The sequence below is a fragment of the Falco naumanni genome, chromosome 3 (assembly GCF_017639655.2).
Source record: "Falco naumanni isolate bFalNau1 chromosome 3, bFalNau1.pat, whole genome shotgun sequence".
NCBI lineage: Eukaryota > Metazoa > Chordata > Aves > Falconiformes > Falconidae > Falco > Falco naumanni.
The window spans coordinates 38,615,789-38,635,747 of record NC_054056.1 but is presented as its reverse complement, the minus strand read 5'-3'; the positions used below and the strand labels follow the sequence as shown (position 1 = coordinate 38,635,747).

At 43.6% G+C, this 19,959-nt stretch overlaps 1 protein-coding gene across 1 annotated transcript; it reads left to right on the top strand.

Moving 5' to 3' along the window:
• The first annotated feature begins 60 nt into the window (after positions 1-60).
• Positions 61-8,038, top strand: CCT5 (chaperonin containing TCP1 subunit 5). Its single transcript, XM_040586784.1, has 11 exons — positions 61-183; positions 1,023-1,083; positions 1,179-1,343; positions 1,845-2,043; positions 2,810-3,002; positions 3,942-4,091; positions 4,413-4,532; positions 4,943-5,128; positions 6,086-6,223; positions 6,580-6,760; positions 7,751-8,038. Exons 1-11 carry the CDS (start codon positions 79-81, stop codon positions 7,876-7,878), a joined length of 1,626 nt encoding a protein of 541 aa, XP_040442718.1. The 5' UTR covers positions 61-78; the 3' UTR covers positions 7,879-8,038.
• The last annotated feature ends 11,921 nt before the right edge of the window (positions 8,039-19,959 follow it).

Genomic DNA, 19,959 nt, shown 5'->3' with positions numbered 1-19,959 from the left:
CGTGCGGGGAAGCGTGTCGCGTCACGGCGCGGCGGCATCCGGCTAGTGCCTGCCCGGTGTGCGGGAGCAGCGGCAGCCATGTCGGCCATGGGGACGCTGGCCTTTGACGAGTATGGACGCCCTTTCCTCATCCTCAAGGACCAGGAGCGCAAGACGCGCCTCATGGGACTTGAGGCGCTCAAGGTGAGCCGACGGCCGTCAGGGCCGCCCATCTACCGGCGGGCCCTCGCTGGGCGGGCCGCGCCGCGCCCTGCCGCGCCATGCCGCCGTTAGGGGCAGGGAGCGGGCGGCGCTGGGCCGCGGCGGGAGGATGGAGCCCGCCGGGCTGAGCTGCTCCTGCGCCGGTGTCGTGCCGCGCGTCAGGCGCAGGGCGCCCGTGGTGCGGTGTAGGCCTGCGGGTGTGTGGGGGGGATGGAGGGGGGCAGGGCACGGCCCCCGGCGCTGGGAACGCGCCGCCCGCGGCGGAGGGCCTGCGGGGCTCTGCGGCGGGAGCCCGCTCCTGGTGCCGCGGCTTCGCCGTCGTTGCCCACGTAGGAGCGGCGCGTCCCTCCCGGTGGCCTTCGGTAGCCTCGGGTAGGGAGGCTCCCTGCAGCCCCCTCCCTTAGGCACCTCCCCTCCCCCGTCGGAAGCTCCGTCGTTGTTCCCGAGAAAGGCTGCGGCTGAGCGAGTAGGCAGCCATTTGTCAATGTATATGTTTGAAGTACCGGTGGAAGAGTGGAGCAAAATTATACGGGCTTCTTTTAGCGTTGCTTCACTGCTTTAAACCTCGGGGCTGTCATTTTAGCTGCTCCGCTTTCATGTGCTTTAGCGGTGCAACTGATAGCTGTGCAAGGAGAGGCATGGAAAACGTTTCTGGCATAAAACCAATACGCGTATATTGGTGGGGTTTTTTTTGTAGCCATAATTGTCTGTGAGTTAAATACCAGTATTTTTGTTAGCGTTTTCTCCCTGTGCTCTTAGCTTGCTATTGTGATTTTGGAATGCATAGTAATGATTTAACTTATTTCTCTTTTGTTTTATAGTCTCACATAATGGCAGCAAAAGCTGTAGCAAGTACTCTGAGAACATCCCTTGGGCCCAATGGTAATAATGAAATAATTTTTATTGTTCTTTATCAGTAGTTGGTTTTGGAGATTTTCTGTATTTTCCTTCATGCTTTTAATATGTTTTTTTTTTAGGCCTGGATAAAATGATGGTGGACAAAGATGGCGAGGTGACTGTGACAAACGATGGTGCGACTATCTTGAATATGATGGATGTGGATCACCAGATAGCCAAACTTATGGTGGAGCTGTCTAAATCTCAAGATGATGAGATTGGGGATGGAACCACTGGAGTTGTTGGTAAGAAGAGATTTTAAATTTAACTTGGATTTTCCATCTTTCAAATCAAGCTTCTTCAGCTATTATAAGAAACATGTGAAGTAACAGTAGCTTTTCTGTAACGCGGTTTTAGAGTATTTACTGCTTCAGTATTTTTGTTGTTGTATTAGAAGTCTTTCAGTCAGAAAGGTGGTTTTGTGTCTTTTCTATGTATGGTTACATTGTAAGTTTATGTTGAGAGTCCTCTTGGTGCTTTGAAAAATTTTCTGGATCATTTTCTTCCATAATATTCTACCTGTCCTGCCTTGGTTGGTGCCCATGCTTCTTTTTTTTCTAACATAATGCGGTTTTCTCTCTAAGCATAGCAAGTAGGGGGCTCTTTAGGGTTATTTTGTCATTTAAGAAACCTTGAACAGTTAAAAGTATTACAGAAGGCAAATATTTTAATCTTTTGATAATGTATTAAAAATGATGCTTCAGCTTATGGAAGAGTAAACATTACCTTAATATTTTGTTTTATAGTTCTGGCTGGAGCATTACTGGAACAAGCTGAGCAATTACTAGATCGTGGTATTCACCCTATCAGGATAGCAGATGGTTATGAGCAGGCAGCCCGCATTGCTATTGAACATCTAGACAAAATCAGTGACAGCTTTCCAGTTGATCCACAGAACATTGAACCTCTGATCCAGACAGCAAAGACAACGCTAGGCTCTAAAGTGTAAGTCACAAAAACTTCAGAAAAATATTTATGTTTCCATTAAAAACTTCTAGTTGAAAGGAGAAATCCTGGTGTTTTGATGGATTGTTAAATTTTTTGTGATTTTGGAGTGGCTGCTGAAGGCTCTTCTTTGTTTGATTTTGGCTAACTTCTCAACAGACTCATGTCTCAGGATAAGAAATTGTGGATCCTTTTTCTCTAAAGGGTCAATTCCATGAGGTTAAACAGATGCAATATCAATTTTATTCTAACCTGTTAATTCCAGATTTCTGCAGCACAGCAAATTCCAAGAGTAATGCAAACCTCTTAAAAATAACTCTGTGTTATATTTCAAAGGTTTGTTTTGTTTGGGGTTTTTTTCCTAAACAAAATTTTGTTCAATAGTTCCATAAAGTGCTTTTTTTTTTTAAATTGGTTGTATGTATAGTATATAAATTCAGATATAATAAGGGTTTCCTTTGCAGCCCTATCTTAACAGTTGTTTCTGTGACTTCAATGTTTCTCCATAGTTAATTCTCCTTACTTGTTTCAAATCTGTATCCTAAGATGACTTAGACAAACCATATTGCATGTTGTTTTCTGCCATGTTTACCCTCTTTTGTGTCTGAACAAACGAGCAGGACACCCTTTTTCTATGTAGCATACAGAAATGGTTAGATACAGTATTACTTTTTTCTATTCAAGTTGATAGAATCACTTCTTTTCTTCCACATTTATGGGAATGTAATGCAACATCATTATTGTTTGGTTTTGTTTTTAAACCTAGAGTTAACCGTTGTCACAGACAAATGGCAGAAATTGCTGTAAATGCTGTACTGACAGTAGCAGATATGGAACGTAAAGATGTTGATTTTGAGCTGATCAAAGTACAAGGCAAAGTGGGAGGTAGGCTGGAAGATACACAGTTGGTTAAAGGAGTTATTGTGGATAAAGATTTCAGTCATCCACAGATGCCTAAAGTAAGTGATGTCCCTGTGTACGTCTCATCTGTAATGGCTTAAATAACATTATCTAACCTACTTCAAATGCTGTCCTAGCATTTCTTGAAGTATTTGAATACTGTTGTTTGGCCTGGTTTTTCACCCATATATCAACAGAGAAAAGGGAGAGGAGCATTAAATTCTTCATGTTGGAAGGGACCAAGTTAGAATTTAAAACAGTCTTGGGGAAATAGAGAAAAAATGATGGGGAGGGGGATTACTGTACAAATAAGTGAGGACAGGTGCAGAGTTCTGTGTTGAAGCAGAAATAATCATCCATATTGTGTAATAATGCTTAAGATGCTTAAACCAACTCAGTATCAAGAAACGCTTTGTAAGCTTTATGATTTGTCATCTTGTCCTGATTGGAACACCCCGGAAGCTGCCCCTTTATTATGTTTGGTGTAGATGAGATGTCCAAGTCTTGTGTAGCATATGTCAAGGAAGATGGAGGAAATCTAAATTTTCTACTGTATGAAAATATTTTCCTAGTAGGTGACACTGTTTATCCTATAAAAAGGAACACTGGTGGAAAATACCGGTTGTGTAGTACATAAATTCTGTGAAGATGAGTGTGTAGTAGTTCTCAATGGTCATGATGGATAGGGCAAATAATGGTTTAATTGAAGTTGTTTCTCTGTTTAGTTAAACGTTGAACTATAAAAAGACGTCGCTGGTAGTGATTATTAGGGGCTTAAACAGTGGCTTGAAGCTGTGGAATTTGTTTTAAGTGGGTTATATAGACTTTTGATGGAATTATTTGGGTAGAGTTAGTTTCACTTATAATTAAGTCAGATGATCTTCAAGTTTCCTCCTATGCCTGTGTTTTTAGATACATGTCGATGTTTTGCAGATAAAAGAATGAGGTGTTACTAAGATTAAAACTGAACTTTGGGGTTTTTTTACTTAATTATGCAGGAGCTTAAAGATGCTAAAATTGCAATCCTTACTTGTCCATTTGAACCACCTAAGCCTAAAACCAAGCATAAGCTTGATGTCACATCTGTGGAAGATTACAAGGCACTGCAGAAATATGAAAAGGAGAAGTTTGAAGAGATGGTGAAACAGGTAATCTTTAAGATTATTTCTATGTCTTTCGTAGCCATTGCACGGAATACTGTAGTGCATTGACTGATTTCTGAAAATGAGCAAATAATCCTCATTGGAGGCAACATACAAGCAATTGTAAGGCTATGAATAAAAGTTAAGCTCATGTAAGAAAGAGATGCCACCCTGGTTTGAAATTTACTTTGATCTCTATGTATGCCAGGTGGTTCTTTTTCAGACTTGTGTTTTGAGAAAATTAGAATTAAAACCATGAAGAGATATTTTTTTTTTTATTCCTTTGTTAGTTCTGATCAGAAGATTGATGTTGTGTGTTGCTTTCAGATAAAAGACACTGGTGCAAACCTTGCTATTTGCCAGTGGGGTTTTGATGATGAGGCAAATCACTTGCTGCTCCAGAATGAGCTGCCTGCTGTTCGTTGGGTTGGTGGACCTGAAATAGAAGTAAGTAAAATCTTCTAAAATTGGACTTTGTACCAGTTCTCAAACATTTGTTGAGTAATACACTGTACCATTTAAAAGTTCAGGCTTTCTGCTTAGAGCTGCATAATCATGTATGGGTATATATTGGAGAATAAACAATTTTTTGGGGATCTGTGGGAAGAACCTACAGTGAATGGGATTATGGTGTATAGTTGGAGTGTATGCATATTACTTGTTGAAAGTTTTATGTGGCTAGAAATGTTTCTGCTTTAGTCTCCCTGTTAGCAGGAACAAGGCATTGCCTGAAATACTTGAAGTGATGGGAAGATAATCTTTTGGAGTAGGCATTTGACAGATATTCTGCTAGTTTGACATTATGGAAAGCATATGGGAAAGTCTTCTCAAAATAATTGATGGTTGTTTAACTTCAGTTAATCGCCATTGCAACTGGAGGACGCATCGTTCCTCGCTTCTGTGAACTCACAGCAGAGAAACTGGGTTTTGCGGGTATTGTTCGAGAGATCTCCTTTGGAACAACAAAGGACAGAATGCTTGTCATTGAGCAGTGTCAGAACTCCAGAGCTGTGACCATTTTCATTAGAGGAGGAAATAAAATGGTGAGATACTTAGTTTGTTACAAATATTTGATATATAAATTGCAGAATATGTGGTTTCGTTTCTTTGTCTTAATTTCTTTTTTGTCTTAATTTTTCCTTGCAGTGTGGAGAAATGGAAGGGGGGAGGGTTGCAGGCATTTGTGACTGTGTGGAAGTCACTTGTTAGATTCACATCCTATGTTTTTGAATGAAAACTCTTGTTTTCTCACTATTGGACCGTGTAGTTCATAAATACAGAAATAATTTACCTGTGGATGCTCTAATCTGTTTTTTCTCATGGGAGGGTCACTTCTATTGAGTAAACATTTTTTGAAACATTTGTTTTTATTATAGACGTAGGCGTGTTACTTCTGATTTAATCCAGTTTAAAAAAAAAAATTAAAAAAACCCAAACCACTCCCTTCCCCAGAATGAGACCATTTAAATGCTTTTGTACTTAACCTGGTTCTTGGTTGTACTGTTAGTGTTGAGTTATATTTAGTATAGGTCAAGTCCTGCTTTGATTGAAAAATCTTAGGAAGAAAGAAACATAACCCCTAGTCTGAAGAGTTCTTTAAGAAAAACTACTACTTTAAAGGTTAGCATAACTTGTTAAATCCTCTTGCATCTGTTGGGAGTCATCACAAACTGCAGTCTGAAAATGATGTTAGGTTTAAAATTTAAGTGTTTTGTGTATTGGAAATACACAAGATGGAAAACCTGTAGGGTTTTGTCATTTCAAATTACAGATTTAAATAAACAGTGTTGAAAAGATGTGGGGGTTTTATTCTTTCTGTGCCACTGGATGTGTAACCTTTTATGTTTTGAAAAGTATAACATAGCAGCAGTAGAGCTGCATTAGAGCCATGAAAAGATCCTATAATTTATTTGCAGTTTCCATTTCTGTATTGGGAAATAACAGCTTGACAGCCTTCAGCCTGTGTATATTGTAAAATACATGGTATTTTATACTTCCAGATTATTGAAGAAGCAAAGCGATCTCTTCATGATGCGTTGTGTGTAATCCGGAATCTTGTTCGTGATAATCGTATTGTGTATGGTGGTGGAGCAGCTGAAATTTCTTGTGCCTTGGCAGTGAGTGAAGCAGCAGATAAGGTAAGAAATGTTACAACTTCCCTTCGTTTATGAAGGAAAAATAAGGACTAAGTCTGCCTTGAGGGTTTCCAAAAAACCTTCAGAGAGCTTCCAGACAGTGCATATTATGGACCTTCCATAATATTAGAAGTTTTCCTTCCCCTCTCGGTAAAAAATCTTTACCAGTACCTTTTTCCTTTTATGTTAAGAGCAGTTTAAAATTGTTTTAACTTGCCAGTAGTTATCCAAGGTACTCATTTCAGTTGTTACATTGCCAAGAAAATTGCATATCATGTGTATATTTTATAGCTAGTGTGAATGTCTGCTTTTAACATTGGAATTAATAGCTGTATGAATTCAAATTTCTTTTCCCTTAGTGCCCATCTTTGGAACAGTATGCTATGAGGGCTTTTGCAGATGCCTTGGAAGTAATTCCCATGGCACTTTCAGAGAACAGTGGTATGAATCCAATACAGACTATGACGGAAGTGCGGGCTAGGCAAGTGAAAGAAAATAATCCGGCCCTTGGCATTGATTGTTTGCAGAAAGGAACAAACGGTAAGAACTGGAGTGTGGAGGAGGAGCATAACAGGGTTTTCTTTTCAGAATATCAAAACGCTTACTGTTTTGCCTTGGGGGAGTGTGGGCTCTCTGGGTTTTTTTGTTTTAAACTGTGTTTTGATTCAGTTATGAACTCTTGCCCCTTGTCATAAATGGGAATGCAGGTGGAGAGATACATGCATGTCTACAAGGTAGAAAATGTATAATTGCTTGAAAACCTGTATTTGGTGGCAAGATTAGTTGAAAATGTTGGCTGACCTTGTGGTACAGGAATAAAAGCTACTTACTATGAGGCAAACGCAGCCCGTGTTTTAAATACTGCCATTTTAGTGATCCAGTTTACATTTCAGCCCTATAGAACAGTTGTTATTGAGAAACACTTTGTGAAGAAGTAAATGAAAGGTTGGAAATGTCTTCAGGTAGTATTACTCACACCAGTATGTATGGATATAGACCTGTAACAGGTATGCGAAGACTAAGAAACCAGCGTACGAAAACTTATTTTCATCTGGACATATGCTTGTCACACTCTGTTGCTTTTTTTTCAGAAGAGAAGGTGGTAAATTGTAGAACATGATGTAAGACATTGTGTTTATGTAAATTTAATAACCCTTCTTGGAACAGGTGTTTCTGCTTTACAGCATTTGAACTTTCACTTCTTTAGTGGTTGCTCAGGCCTTAGGATGCTTCTAATATTTGTATATGGAAACCGTACTCCATATAATAGGCAGAATAATAATGCGGAAGGCAAAAAGCTACAATTGGGGAAGGCTTAGGTGGGAAAAGAGTTTGGATCTTAAATATTCCAAGGTCTTTGGTAGGAACCCAGGCATAAAACTCTAGTTTGTACGAATTGCCAACTATGGTGGTCAAGAGTAACAATTTTTAAATGCTTTTTTAAAAAATTACATGGAAATTACTATCTCAGGTTCAAGGCTGTATCTAGATTTGAGGAGGGTATCTAATTCTTCTGCTTCTTTTTGGCAGATATGAAGCAGCAGCATGTTATAGAAACCTTGATTGGTAAGAAACAGCAGATTTCTCTGGCGACTCAGGTTGTTAGAATGATTCTGAAGATTGATGATATCCGTAGGCCTGGAGAATCTGAAGAGTGAAAGCGGAAAAGCAAGAAACAATAAGGGGGCCACAGCAGTAGCGAAGACGGTAGTATTCTGATGCTTCATCTTCAGCTATTTATTTTGGACACTTTTTGTTTCAGATACTGTAACGGCTAATTGTTGGAAATAAAAAACAGTTTAGCATTGGTGGTTTCAAGACTTGTTTCAGAAATATCATTGCATCTTTTCTTAGAGAGGTGTCAGTATTCATAGAAAACACTTGAACATCCAGGAAAAAAACATTGAAAACACAGTAATAAAATTCCATGGGTCCTTTTCCATTGCTCCTGCAGCTAACTGCAGCTAACAGATTCTTATTTTGAGAGGTCTGTCACTCTTCAGTGAAGCAAGCAGAAAATTATTGTAGCCTCCAGTAGTTCTCATACGTTAAATATCAGACCTGTATTTCAGGCTTCTGGTTGCTTACGGTTTTTCTGTTGTGGTACCTTTTAAGTGTATTCCTGATTTGTGTGCAAGGATGAGTTTTTTCAGGGGCACACACATTCAGCCAAGTGCGGTTGTTTTGTCTGTACTGCCATAACGGAGTGCACTGACTTGCTAAGTCCCAAGTATGAGCTTAGAATGGTAGAGTAAAATTTCCTAGATGGGTGCTTTGCTTATGAAACTACTAACAAAGGACAAGTGCTAGACCAGAACTGATGTGTAACTGTTTGGCAGATTTCAGAAGAGAGGGAGGTGTTGAAAATACCAATTCAGCATTACTTGCTTTACATTTCATGTGTGTGGTTTTAAAGTTTCAGAGCATAGTAGCACAGAGGAAACTTTATTTACTGACCACTATGAGCTAGCAGGTCTTGTTCTAACCATTATTTGCTGTGATTATACATCACCACACACAGCATGCTCACTCACTCCCTTCCACAGGGGATGGAGGAAGAGAATGAGAAAGGTAAAAGTGAGAGAACTCATGAGTTGAGAGAAAGACAGTTCAGCAGGTAAAGCAAAAGCCATGCGTACAAGCCAAGCAAATTAGGGAATTCCTTCACCACCTCCCATGGGCAGGCAGATGTTCAGCCATCCCCAGGAAAGCAGGGCTGCATCATGGACAAGTTACTTGGCAAGACAAAAAATGCCATCGCTGCATCTTTGCCTTCTCCTTTCCCCCAGCCTTTGATTGCTGAGCCTGTGTTAGATGGTGTGGGCTATCGCTCTGGTTAGTTCACGTCAGCTGCCTGGTTATGCACCCCCACCAGCCTCCTGCACACCCCCAGGCCACTTGAAAGGTGGGCACGGTGAGAAGTAGAGGCAGCCTCGATGCTGTGCAAGCACTGTTCAGCAATAGCTTAACCAGTTTTTCAGCATTATTTTAGTCACAAATGTATCGGCTACTATGACGAAAGTTAACTCCATCCCAGCCAGAGCCAGTACACCTGTCTGTGTTGGTGAATCCCCATCACCAAATAGTTTCAAAGCTTCACCTATCAACTATTCTTCGGTTACATTTTCCCTTGGCGTGACTTGGAAATTGTGACTGCTTTAAAACGTGAGATGCCGAGAAGAAATGGGCAGTACTGCAGACTGCTGCTACTGCTCTGCTGTTGGATGTCCTGACCAGGAGGTGCGGAGGAGGCAGAGGAGGGAGGGCTCTGTGCAGGCATCGATGTGATTGCCAGGGGGAAAAGCTAGCACTCTGCTCTGCAGGCTGTGTTTGGGGTTGGTTTTCAGAAACCTGGAGCTTACAGCCTGTAACAGATCTTCAGCATGATGTGCTGGTAGTTTCTAAAGATGCATGAGCTGAGACCTGGTCAGAATTAGGTGGTGGAGTGTTGGGTTTGGGGTTTTTTTTTTGCTTCCAAGGGCAGGTTTTGACTGTAAACTGCTGCCTAATTCAGAAACCTCTAGGAACACGGGACAGTTTATTTTAAAAAATTGTGAAATCTTGCATTTGCTTATTAACTTATGGAAATAAGGGGTTTGTGCTCTATACAAATATTGTTTAGTGTTTAACCTTAGCATGGAAAGGCTGAAGCTTGGTGGTGGTTCTTTGATAAAATTGTAAGAAAAGGAAGTCTTTTTACAGGCTTGTACTTCTGCTCTTTGAATATAATAAATATATAGTGTTAGCATTGTCCATAATTGTTGCATAGAGGCAACTGGAGGGAAGACAACTTTCGTCACAGCATACAGCATGCAACTAAATTTATGAAACCAAATTAATGAAACCGGTGCAGCTTGAACTGGGATATTTTTGCAGCAGGAGCAGTTGAATCTTTGTGTTGACAAAAGGGTGGGAATGCCGGTACTGTGATTTTGTGCTGTGGTCTGCCCGCCCCGGTCAAATAAAACAGCAAGCGTATCTGAATAATGATAAGGTTATGGGAGACAAGCACTGATATTCAAATTAATCGTGGTGTGTTTGTAACCATCAGGGAGTAGAAGCCCTGTCTGGCCGTGTGCTTCGGTCAGAGGCCACAGGCCCCGCGGTCTCCTCAAACACGACTCCGTCACCCTGGGGAAGGTGCGAGGTTCACCACTGGAGGGCAACCCAGGCGCATCCCTGCCGCAGCAGACCGCTTCCAGCTTTCCAAAGCGAGCGGGAGCAGCCCGGCAGCTGTTTCCCAGCACCACTGGCACGGCACACCTATGTCACCAGCAAAATTTCACGTTCCCCTCAAGGGCTCAGTTACTTGAGCTAGTTTCATAACTGGCCCCATGTGCCCTTTTAAATCCAAGCTTCCACACTTTCCTAGGACCTGCCCTGCCTCTTTGACCCACTAGTTCTGGTTCCCCTGTTACCAGCCAGCTTTCCCAGTCTCGTTTCTTACTCTCTTCTGCTGTGTTCCCAGGCCTGGGATCCTTTCCTTCTCCAATTTCCCGCATCTCCATGCTGATACACCTGTCTTTGCAGGCACACGAGACAAGGCTTCCAGAAGCACACCACGCACATTCCTCTCCATCCTTCCAGGTCACACACATCCCACAGGAGCTACAGGATGCTGTGTGCCCAAGGCTGAGCTTCTGACTTTAGGTGCACCACAATGATTCAGAGAATTCAGGTCTGAGTAGATTTTTTTTTTAGGAATAGGGTTAAGCATAGCTGTGAAACAGCGTTCTTCTTTCTCTGCAAACTGACACTTTTCAGTACAAATGCATTTTTCCTTTGCCTAATAAAAAAACCTGCTCTTTGATCATTTCTGTGTTCTGCATGGGGCAAGATGCCTCATAATGTGGGAAGTTCCTGTCCAGTGGTCCAATCTGAGAAGCTTACGCGCAGCCACAGACAGGGTCTTAAGTGGAGCAAGTAGAGCAGTCTGGCTAACAGGCGGCTCTGCCAGCTCCCTCTGTAATATCAAGACACCTGGATATGAGGATAACTAGACCCAGACCTGGCTACAGAACCTGCCCGGGCTGCATGTCTCTATACTAAGGCTGTACAAAAAAGAGGGAACTGTTCTCCTCTGTGGCAGAATGGCATGTCTGTCCCTTGCACTGTTAAAAATTACTGTTACATTGGCTGTAAGGATGGTTATTACACCCCCTGGACTCTTACCATCACCCAGGGAGGGATGCTTCAGTTATGAGGTTTGGGTCTGGGAGAGTAGCCTTGTTTGTCCTCCCTGCAGAGAAGTACCTCTCCATTTCACATCTTGGAGGATTTCCAAGAAACTCTCTGCCAGGGAACATTTCTGGCGTGTTTTAAAGACCCAATTAAGTGGACTGACAGTGTTTGCTTTGTAAACAACTCATCTCTGTGATACAAGACTGTTCGCTAAACTCAAATGACCAGGAGGTAAAGCTTTAGTACATTCTCTGTAAGTGTGGACCCTTCAATATCTCCTGGTGTACATGTGTTAGAATCCACGTGCTTGTGAGATTCCTCCCTGAGCTGTTTGGGACCAGTGACTGTTACGGTGAGGCTCCTGCCCTGCAGCGCTGAATGGCAGCAGCACCGGCACTGAGAGAAAGGCCTCTGCCACCTCCCTGGTGTCTGGGCACTCGCTGAACGTGTGCTCCCCTTGCTCCCCCAAAAGAGCTTTAGCTACTTGTGCTCCAGTCCAGCTCTGGTATGGCACACCTGTGTCACCTTGAATCAGACTGCTGGGGAAAATGCCAGGGGTAAGAAAGAGCTGGGAGAAGCCCCCCCAGTTTTGCTCCAGCACTGCAGTCAGGATCAGGCCCATGCCCTTGCTCCTGGCCTGAGCTATGTTTCAGCTGTGCCTGTGCCTTGCTGATACTGATGCTCTTTTGACTTCCTGGCTTGTCCTTAGCCTTGCCTTGTCGAGTGAGACTTGACGCAAGATCACTCGACTGGTGATCATGGCTCTTCACTGACCCTGGTCACTGTGGCTGGGCCTGCTCTGCTTTTCTTCCTTGGGCACAGTGATGTCAAGGAGCTCTGGAGCAGAACGGTGGACAGAAATTGTCTGGCAGGAGCACCTCAGAAGGCCATTGAAGAAGTTGTTACTCTTCAGGATGGGCAGTGGGAAGACAGCTCTTCTGCAGTGTATGAGCAAGAAAGGCTGTACAGGCAAAGGTGGAGCGAGCAAAAGAAAGCTGGGGAATCTCAAGGAAATCAGCATAATCTGATAACTCTGATCACAGTGAATGGTGAGCACTAAGGACTTTAGCCAGGGAAAGAAGAATAAAATATTGGAATCGGGAAAACTGATGTCAGTGCGAGTAATGCTACCAAGGATTGCTGAAGGCATCGGCTCTGTGGGATGGGGTACTACCACAAGCCCTCCCTCCCTCTCAGAAAAGTCGAGCAGCTGAGTAACACAGGATTGTAAAAGCTCAGTGTGAATTCTGTTTGCAGCAGGGCCTATAATGGGTTACAGTGTTTTCTGCCAAAAGAAAAAGATCAGAACTAGATGCTAGGTTTGGTTACTCATCCGTACTACGGTCATGTCTCAGGAATTCCCATTCTGCTTGGCTGGAGCTTCACTTCTTCTCTGCCTCCATCAAAATAAAGGGAGATTTCTGTCTTCCGTCTCCGCACCAACCAGCTGTGCTGCCAAAGACTATATAGTCCTTTCCCTGAACTCCAACGTGTAGTTTGGTTCTCAGATCTGGGGTGGAGGGTGGGGTGGAACTATCAAGGACCACTAAATTTCAAGTTTCCAGCTATGTGCATGCTCAGCTCCTCTTGAGTCGAAAGTTGCTGAAAGCTGGTAAGTGTCTTTGAGGAATTTTCACCATGCACTTGCCCCATTCTTAGCTTTAGTTTTTTAAGAGACAGGGTATTGGATTAAATTAGACCTTTGGCCTGATGTGGTACAGGCATTCTTTACCTAAGTACAACCATGTTGAGGCAAGCTTTTTAAACTTTGTGTTATAGATAAAACTAGCTGATGTATAGAACAAGGAATAACTGGCTAACACTGGTGAAGTGGCAGATTGTTTCTGATTCTCATAAGGGAATTGTCAAAACTATGTAGTTGCCTAAAACTGTTAAAGAGGCCTTTAAATGTACCTCTTTTCCTGGAACATAGTCCAAAGTTACAGGAAGAGTACATGCTTTCCATACCCTAATTTATGGCAGAAAACAACTAAAACCGTTTTTTAAATTTCGGTCAATATTTTACCGTTTCAATAAGCAAAAAAGCTTTAACTCACTAAAATTTACAGAGATACCACTGAAGCATCATTGCTTTTCCTCTTTAAATCTTTTTATTAGTTGGATATTAAACGAACACTCTTGGAAAGGTTTTCTTGAATTCAAGTTTAATTTGAAGTATTTTTAAAAGAAAAATAAAGATTATGCAAATATTTAAAAGTCTGGTTTGAATTTAAAGATCCTGTGGTTTCTGATACAGTACAGTGCCTTTTTACACTGTGCAAAGAAAACCATCTAAAACCGGTAAGTAACCAAGCTGATTCCTCAAAAACGTCCTTTATTTTTTCACTCCAGATCAGGAGGGAGTGGTTTTCCTGCTGGCATAAACAAATCCCACATACACAGGGGACTATCTAATGTCACTTCAGCTGCTGTGATCTCAGGGCATCAGGGTCTCTGACTGTCTCTGTTTCAAGAAGCGCTTTGATTTATGTGCCTTATGGCACCTAGTTCTCAGAGTATCATAAAAAACCTGTCCAACATTAAAATTGCTGAGTTCCCGCTCTCTTTCTAGACTGTCTCATGGTGAACTTCTCTGCCAGCTGCTCATATTCATCACTCACTGACCGTTCCCATCACCCAGCTCGCAAGTGAAAAGCCCTCTGCAATCTCCTGACCTTTCTTCCACGTGTACACCACTGACTCCTCTGCTGCCTGCTGCCAGGTACGTGTCCCCATAACCCACTGGCAGGAGCACTCAGGTCCTCACACTCAGCTGGGTTTTCCAGTGAACATAACGCTTCTCCAAGGACCCTCAAACCATCTCTTCATGGGCTCATCCCAGGTGGTCATCAATTCTCCCTGCTCTCTCCTGCTGCTTGAATTTGAGTCTTGGTCTGAGCTGACATCAGCTGGTTTCCTGTTTTTCACATCCAGCTACTGTGCTGGCTGGCATTTTGCAAGTGCCTTGACTAGACGGTTAGATATGAGGTCTTCTCATTAACACGTCTCTTGTAATTGGAAGAAGGCCAAAGGCTGGGAAAGGCAAGTTTTCAGCACTACCTTTGATTTAAGGGCAGCACTGATACTTCAGGTTAAGTGAGTGTGAGTGCTGATGACTGGAAATGAGCTCAGAGGGACAGAAAGTGATGTGTGGTGAGCACTAGGGAAGCAGGAGTGACTTGAAAAGACTGAAAACCCACTAAGGAAAAGATCCTTTGCTGAGTACCTTCGGCACAAGGTTGCAATGACACATTCTCTTAATACTTGTCGCACTGCCTCGCTTTTCAGCTATGTTGACTCACTCCCTAAGAAAAGCTGCTGCTACAAAACCTGTGGGAGCTCCATTTCTGACTCCTCAGGATCTAGGTCAGGCTCTCTTTCTTGCTGCTTCATGGTGGGACCATGCGAGCACCCAGGAGATGGACAGATCAGCACAGTCTTGTCTTCCCTTCCTAGGGACAAAGAAAGTTTGCAGCAATTTCTTCTCTTTTGCTAATAGAAAAAATATGTACCCTCCAGCTCCTGCTTGTTTAGGAACAGCAGAGGACATAAGCAGAAATGTGCCTTTTTCCAAACTGAGCATTATTATTGCTTTTGAGTAGAAGTGCAGAAGCTAACAGCGCCAACAAAGTTCAGTGGATGTTTAGCAGTGAATTCATTTCTTGGCTGAAACCAAGCATGGGAGAAGATGAAACTCAGTTCAGGAGGGAGTAGTTTAGAGCTGGTGGAAAACAGGTCATGTTACTAAGTCCCCAGCAAATCTGGATTCCTGAGGCAGGAGTTAGTGGGTATGGGTGTTTGACTCCTTGGCACTCTCCCAGTACTGGAAGCTTCACCTACTGCAACAGCAGTGCAAGCATCCGAGGGACTGAGATGCCGTAACGAGAACCCCTGTAGTGAAACAGTCCCTTTAAGGCATTTCACAAACCAGATCCCACTTTGCTTCAAGAAATTGCTCTGCGGATAAGGCAGAATGGGGACAGGACCTTTGCACACCAGCTGTAGTGCAGTGTGGGAATGTAGTCCTTATCTCCAAGCCTGAGCTGTAGGCTCTGCTCCAGGTCATTAAAGGAAGGCTGGCTAGCTTCTATGAGGGTTTAAGTAGCGCCACTGAGCAGAGGTCTTGTCGAGCACACAGAGAAGGTAATTCAGTGGCTCTGGTGTCCTGATTGTCCAAATCAGAGACCTGGTCCTGTTGGCTTCTGGTCTACGTGCCAGGATTTCTGTGGAAGACAGGACCTGAGTGACCAGTGGCAGTGTATGCCCAGGCTGTGCTCCACCGTGGAGGAGGGATACAGAAAGGGTGGGCAGGCGATCATTTATACATATCCCAGTTTACTTGCTGCTGGAGTTTACTAGCCCCTAATCCAGGCATGTTGAATTTATCTTGTGTACAATTTACTCACCTACAGAAAATGCATACATTTATCCTCTCTGAGTACTAACATAACTGAATCTCATGGCAAAGCTGCAGGCCTGAAAAAGTAGGTTTGAGAAGGCTATAAAGCCTTCAGGAACTATTCATAGCTGTTCCCTATTATATATATTAGCCTACCAACATCACTATAAGGAAAGAAAATGTGGGGATGTGAAGAAAATCCAATTAATTCCTTGGGTCTGAGGCTGTGAAGTCTAAGAAGACATGTATTGACTGATTTTCTGTTCTTAAATGCTTCTTTTCAGCCCCAGGGCACAGGCAAGAAATTATCTTCTTCAGTGACTGCCCAGACATGACTGGTCTGTTAGTGTTTGCTTGACAAGCTATACTGAGGGATGAGGTTTCAGTCTTTTAATCTAAGAAATATGTGTCTACATAAGCTCTTCCCATGTCTGCAGGTTGTCAGGTAGTAGCCCTTGGTTCCTAATTGCAACAAAATGATCTGACAATGAAATGGGGAGCAGATTTGTCACTGAAGCAGATACATGTTTAAATCACAAAGCTGAGACTGATGAAGGAGATTTGCAAAGCAACAGCTTTGTGAATCAGCATGGAAATTTCTGCCAGTATCCCATAAGACCCTGGAATAAACAGAAAAGTCAGAAAATGGAGCTGAGCACTATCCATCCTAATGTGAGCCTGCCTTCCAAATGATCTGGTTTTGCTCTTGATAAGGAAAGGTTCCTCACCTTGAACAAAAAGTTTCCCATTTCTCTTTCTTTGCCATCATCTGATTGGGATTATCTTTGGGAAAATAGCACTCAGACCTTAAGAACAAGCTGAAAGTTTAGAAGCAGGGATGTGAAATCCAACCTAATCCAACCTGAGCATTGATCCTGACCTGCTACTCTCCCCTGCATAATTGTAACACGTGAATGCTACCCAGCCATCCTCCACTAGCAAGCCGAAAACGGTCCCAAGAGCCACTGAGGAACAACACAATCTATAATCAGGGCTTGGCAAAATGAGTAGCTGTGCCAAAAATAGGGAACACAGGAAGCAGAACCTTGGTCCATACAGGCGTTATTGCCCTTGCTTTCCACAGCATTAGGAATTCAGAACCTATGTGGTGAGGTATGTGCTTGACATTGCTGATATAAGATCCAAACTGTGTGGCTATAGACTGGTCTACTTTGAATCAACATATGAGAAATGAGTCGTTAAGTGACCTAGAAAGGAACTACCAGAGCTGCTCAGAGGGAATTGTTTTGACTAAAGAGAGAAGTATTGGTTTTGGTGCCTGGCTTTCATCGGGAATGTAACTCCTGCAACAGAAATGCCACAAGTGTTTTGTTTCTGTGGAAATACTGTGCAGAGTTGTGCAGATCGATACCTTTGTTAGACTTCATGAATTATCAGCCATCCATCCCAGCAAAAATGTTTGCAACTACAGCAAATAGCTAACATGTCCCATCTGAGACCGCTGCAGTGGGCAGCTAGCCACCTTCACAATTAAATGTTTGACTACAGCAGTCTTAGATGGGAATTTTGGACATAGTAGTAAGAGCAAAACAAGAAATATTGGTTCTGACCTCTGAAGGCAGTGGCATGTTGGCACACACAATGGGAAAGCAATGGCGACAGCAATGCAGGCAGAGCAAGGAGTCCAGTGAATTGTAAATTCAGGTGGAAGGGAGTCAAGTCTCCTGTTTCAAATAATACAGTCCTGAGCTAAAGTCCAAGGGGCAGGAGCTAGTGGTAAGAAGGGAAGGGGTGGAAAAGACAAGAGAATTTGGGGTCAGGACTTCCAAGTCTTTGCCTAACTCTGGGGAAACAGGTATGTCTATTGGTTAAGGAGACCTGAAGTCAGGATTACTTAATACTGTTCCCAGCCCCAGCCTGCTGGGTGACCTGAGCTCAGGACTTGGCTCTGTGTCCCAATTTCTCATCAGTCAGGTTTCCACCCATTGAACCAAACTGATCCTTGGTGGTGGGTGGCTGGTTACCTTCCCCTCTTGAGGTCCCATCATTCCTTTGGCCAGTGCCACCTGGCAGCTCCCACATACCACTTGCTATAAACTCATCTCTGTCCCACAGTGACAGAAGGAAAGGAAAGGACAGAGGCATCCTATTACAGCCAGGTCTCTGCCAGCCCTATCTAGTTCCTGACATGCCCTTGTGCAGCCAGGAACCAGTGAGAGGGTGGCAGGCTAAGGGGCAGGGCAGAATCACTGCCTATCATAGCTCCCACTTAATCCCCACATTTCCATTATGGAGCAGGACAGAAGAGACCAACTAGTTCAGCAGTTCCCAGGGTAGCCCAGCAACAGTAAACTCAAACAGAGATTGGCAATGGCTTCCTGTGAAGACATGCAGAGAGTCACCAGGAGGCTCTAACGTCCTCTGCCCTAACCTCCTCCAGCACTGGGAATAGAAGCCACACAACCTGCCTGCTGAAGTCCACTCCTACCCTGCTACCAGCAGTACCCAAACAGCAGCTGCTCTTTGTGCAAGTGCTTTCTTATGTTTCTAGCTGTGATAAACAGTCCTGGTGGGATAAAGGTGCTGCAGTCTTCTCTGAAGCACTATGAGCAGAATGGGTATGAGGGAGGGGAACCTGAGGACACAAGAGCATGCCTCGTCCTGCTACAGCTCCCCAGATTAGTGGTGCAAGGAAATGAACTGATTTATATGAGTCATAAGTGAAAGAGAGTAGCTCCTCTCCCAACCGGGTGAAAAGAGCCATTGAGTTGTACAGTGAGCACCTGTATTGCTTCTTCAGAGCATAGTCTAAGGCGTTTCCCTCTGGTTCATGCACCTCCACTCGGGGATGCAGGATAGAGGAAAAAAAAGTTAATGGCTGAAACTCCATGAGCTATTGCATGTTTCCTGGTCAGAGACCATGTGTCTTCTAATCCAGCCACTTTCAGTCCTGCAGCTCTTTGTCCTTTGGCATGACAATGAGGCTATGTGGCTTCTTAAGGCTACAGGCAGCTCTAGAAGACATCAGCTGGGTTGCAGTTGTTGCCAGCATGCCCCTACATGAGCAAAAAAAGGAAGGTAACAAGTTCCCACCATCTTTATCTGCTAGTTTTTGTCTGTTTCCATCCCTCTGCTCAGAAGGACAGTTGTTTGGAACAGGGTCATATTATGTGCTTTTTGTCAAAGCTCTGGTCTACTTTGTCTTTGAAGTGAAAGTCAAAACTCAAGAACAAGCAGTGTGGGAGGAGGCAGGATCAGGCACTATGCAGTCTTGCACCTGCCCTATCATATTCCCTGGCCTGAGATGCTTTTCCCCACTCATTTTTGGAATCTGATGCTCAGCCCCTCTGCAGTCTTAAGACCTGACATCTGTGCACAGAGTAGGAAGGGTTGCACAGATCCTTCACGCAGTGTTGTTCAGGAGACAAGGCTACAAGGGAACTCTGGGAAACATGGAGAATTACTCCTTCGCTACCCTTCCTAAAAAACTTCAGTCACAGTCCTAGTGATGATACTTAACAGAGTTGAAGTGGGAAGGGATGGAAGTAACACAGTGTCAGAGTCGGTAAGATGGAAGGAAGATCATACGTTGCAAGCTTCTAGAAATGACACCAGAAGCCTAACTGAGGGGAGGTCTTGACAGCTGGACTTCTGTCCTGCCTTTAGACACTGGGTCAGCCAGTCCAACACACTGACTTCTATTAAACTTCCTGTAGGAGGAGATGACATTGACCCCATTATCCAACCTGGTCCTACCCTCCCTTTTATATCCTGAGTCTAGCCAGCATCACAATACGGTCTATATGTTGGGCATATTGCTGACCTGTGGTTAATCCAGACAATTTGCCTAAGTGCGCTCTTCAACACTCAACATTTTAATTCTGAGATGACTGGTCTGTGGCACTGTTTGACCATCAGCACGACCTGGGGCAATCACTTTCATATCTGCCTGCATTTTCACATCTCTGTCTAGCAAACTGCTTCCACTTCCACTTCTTCACACCAAGACTTCCTAACTGGAAGGAGTGTTACAACCAAAGGATCTGTCCAGTTAATGGATCCAGGCTCAACACACCACCCTGCCCCTGCAATACCAAAGTGCTGGCCCATGCCTTACCTACACCCTGCAGGCTGCATTCTGCATCGCATTGCAGTCCTCAGGCTGCTGCAGAGCGTGACTATTCAGGAGCCATGTGGA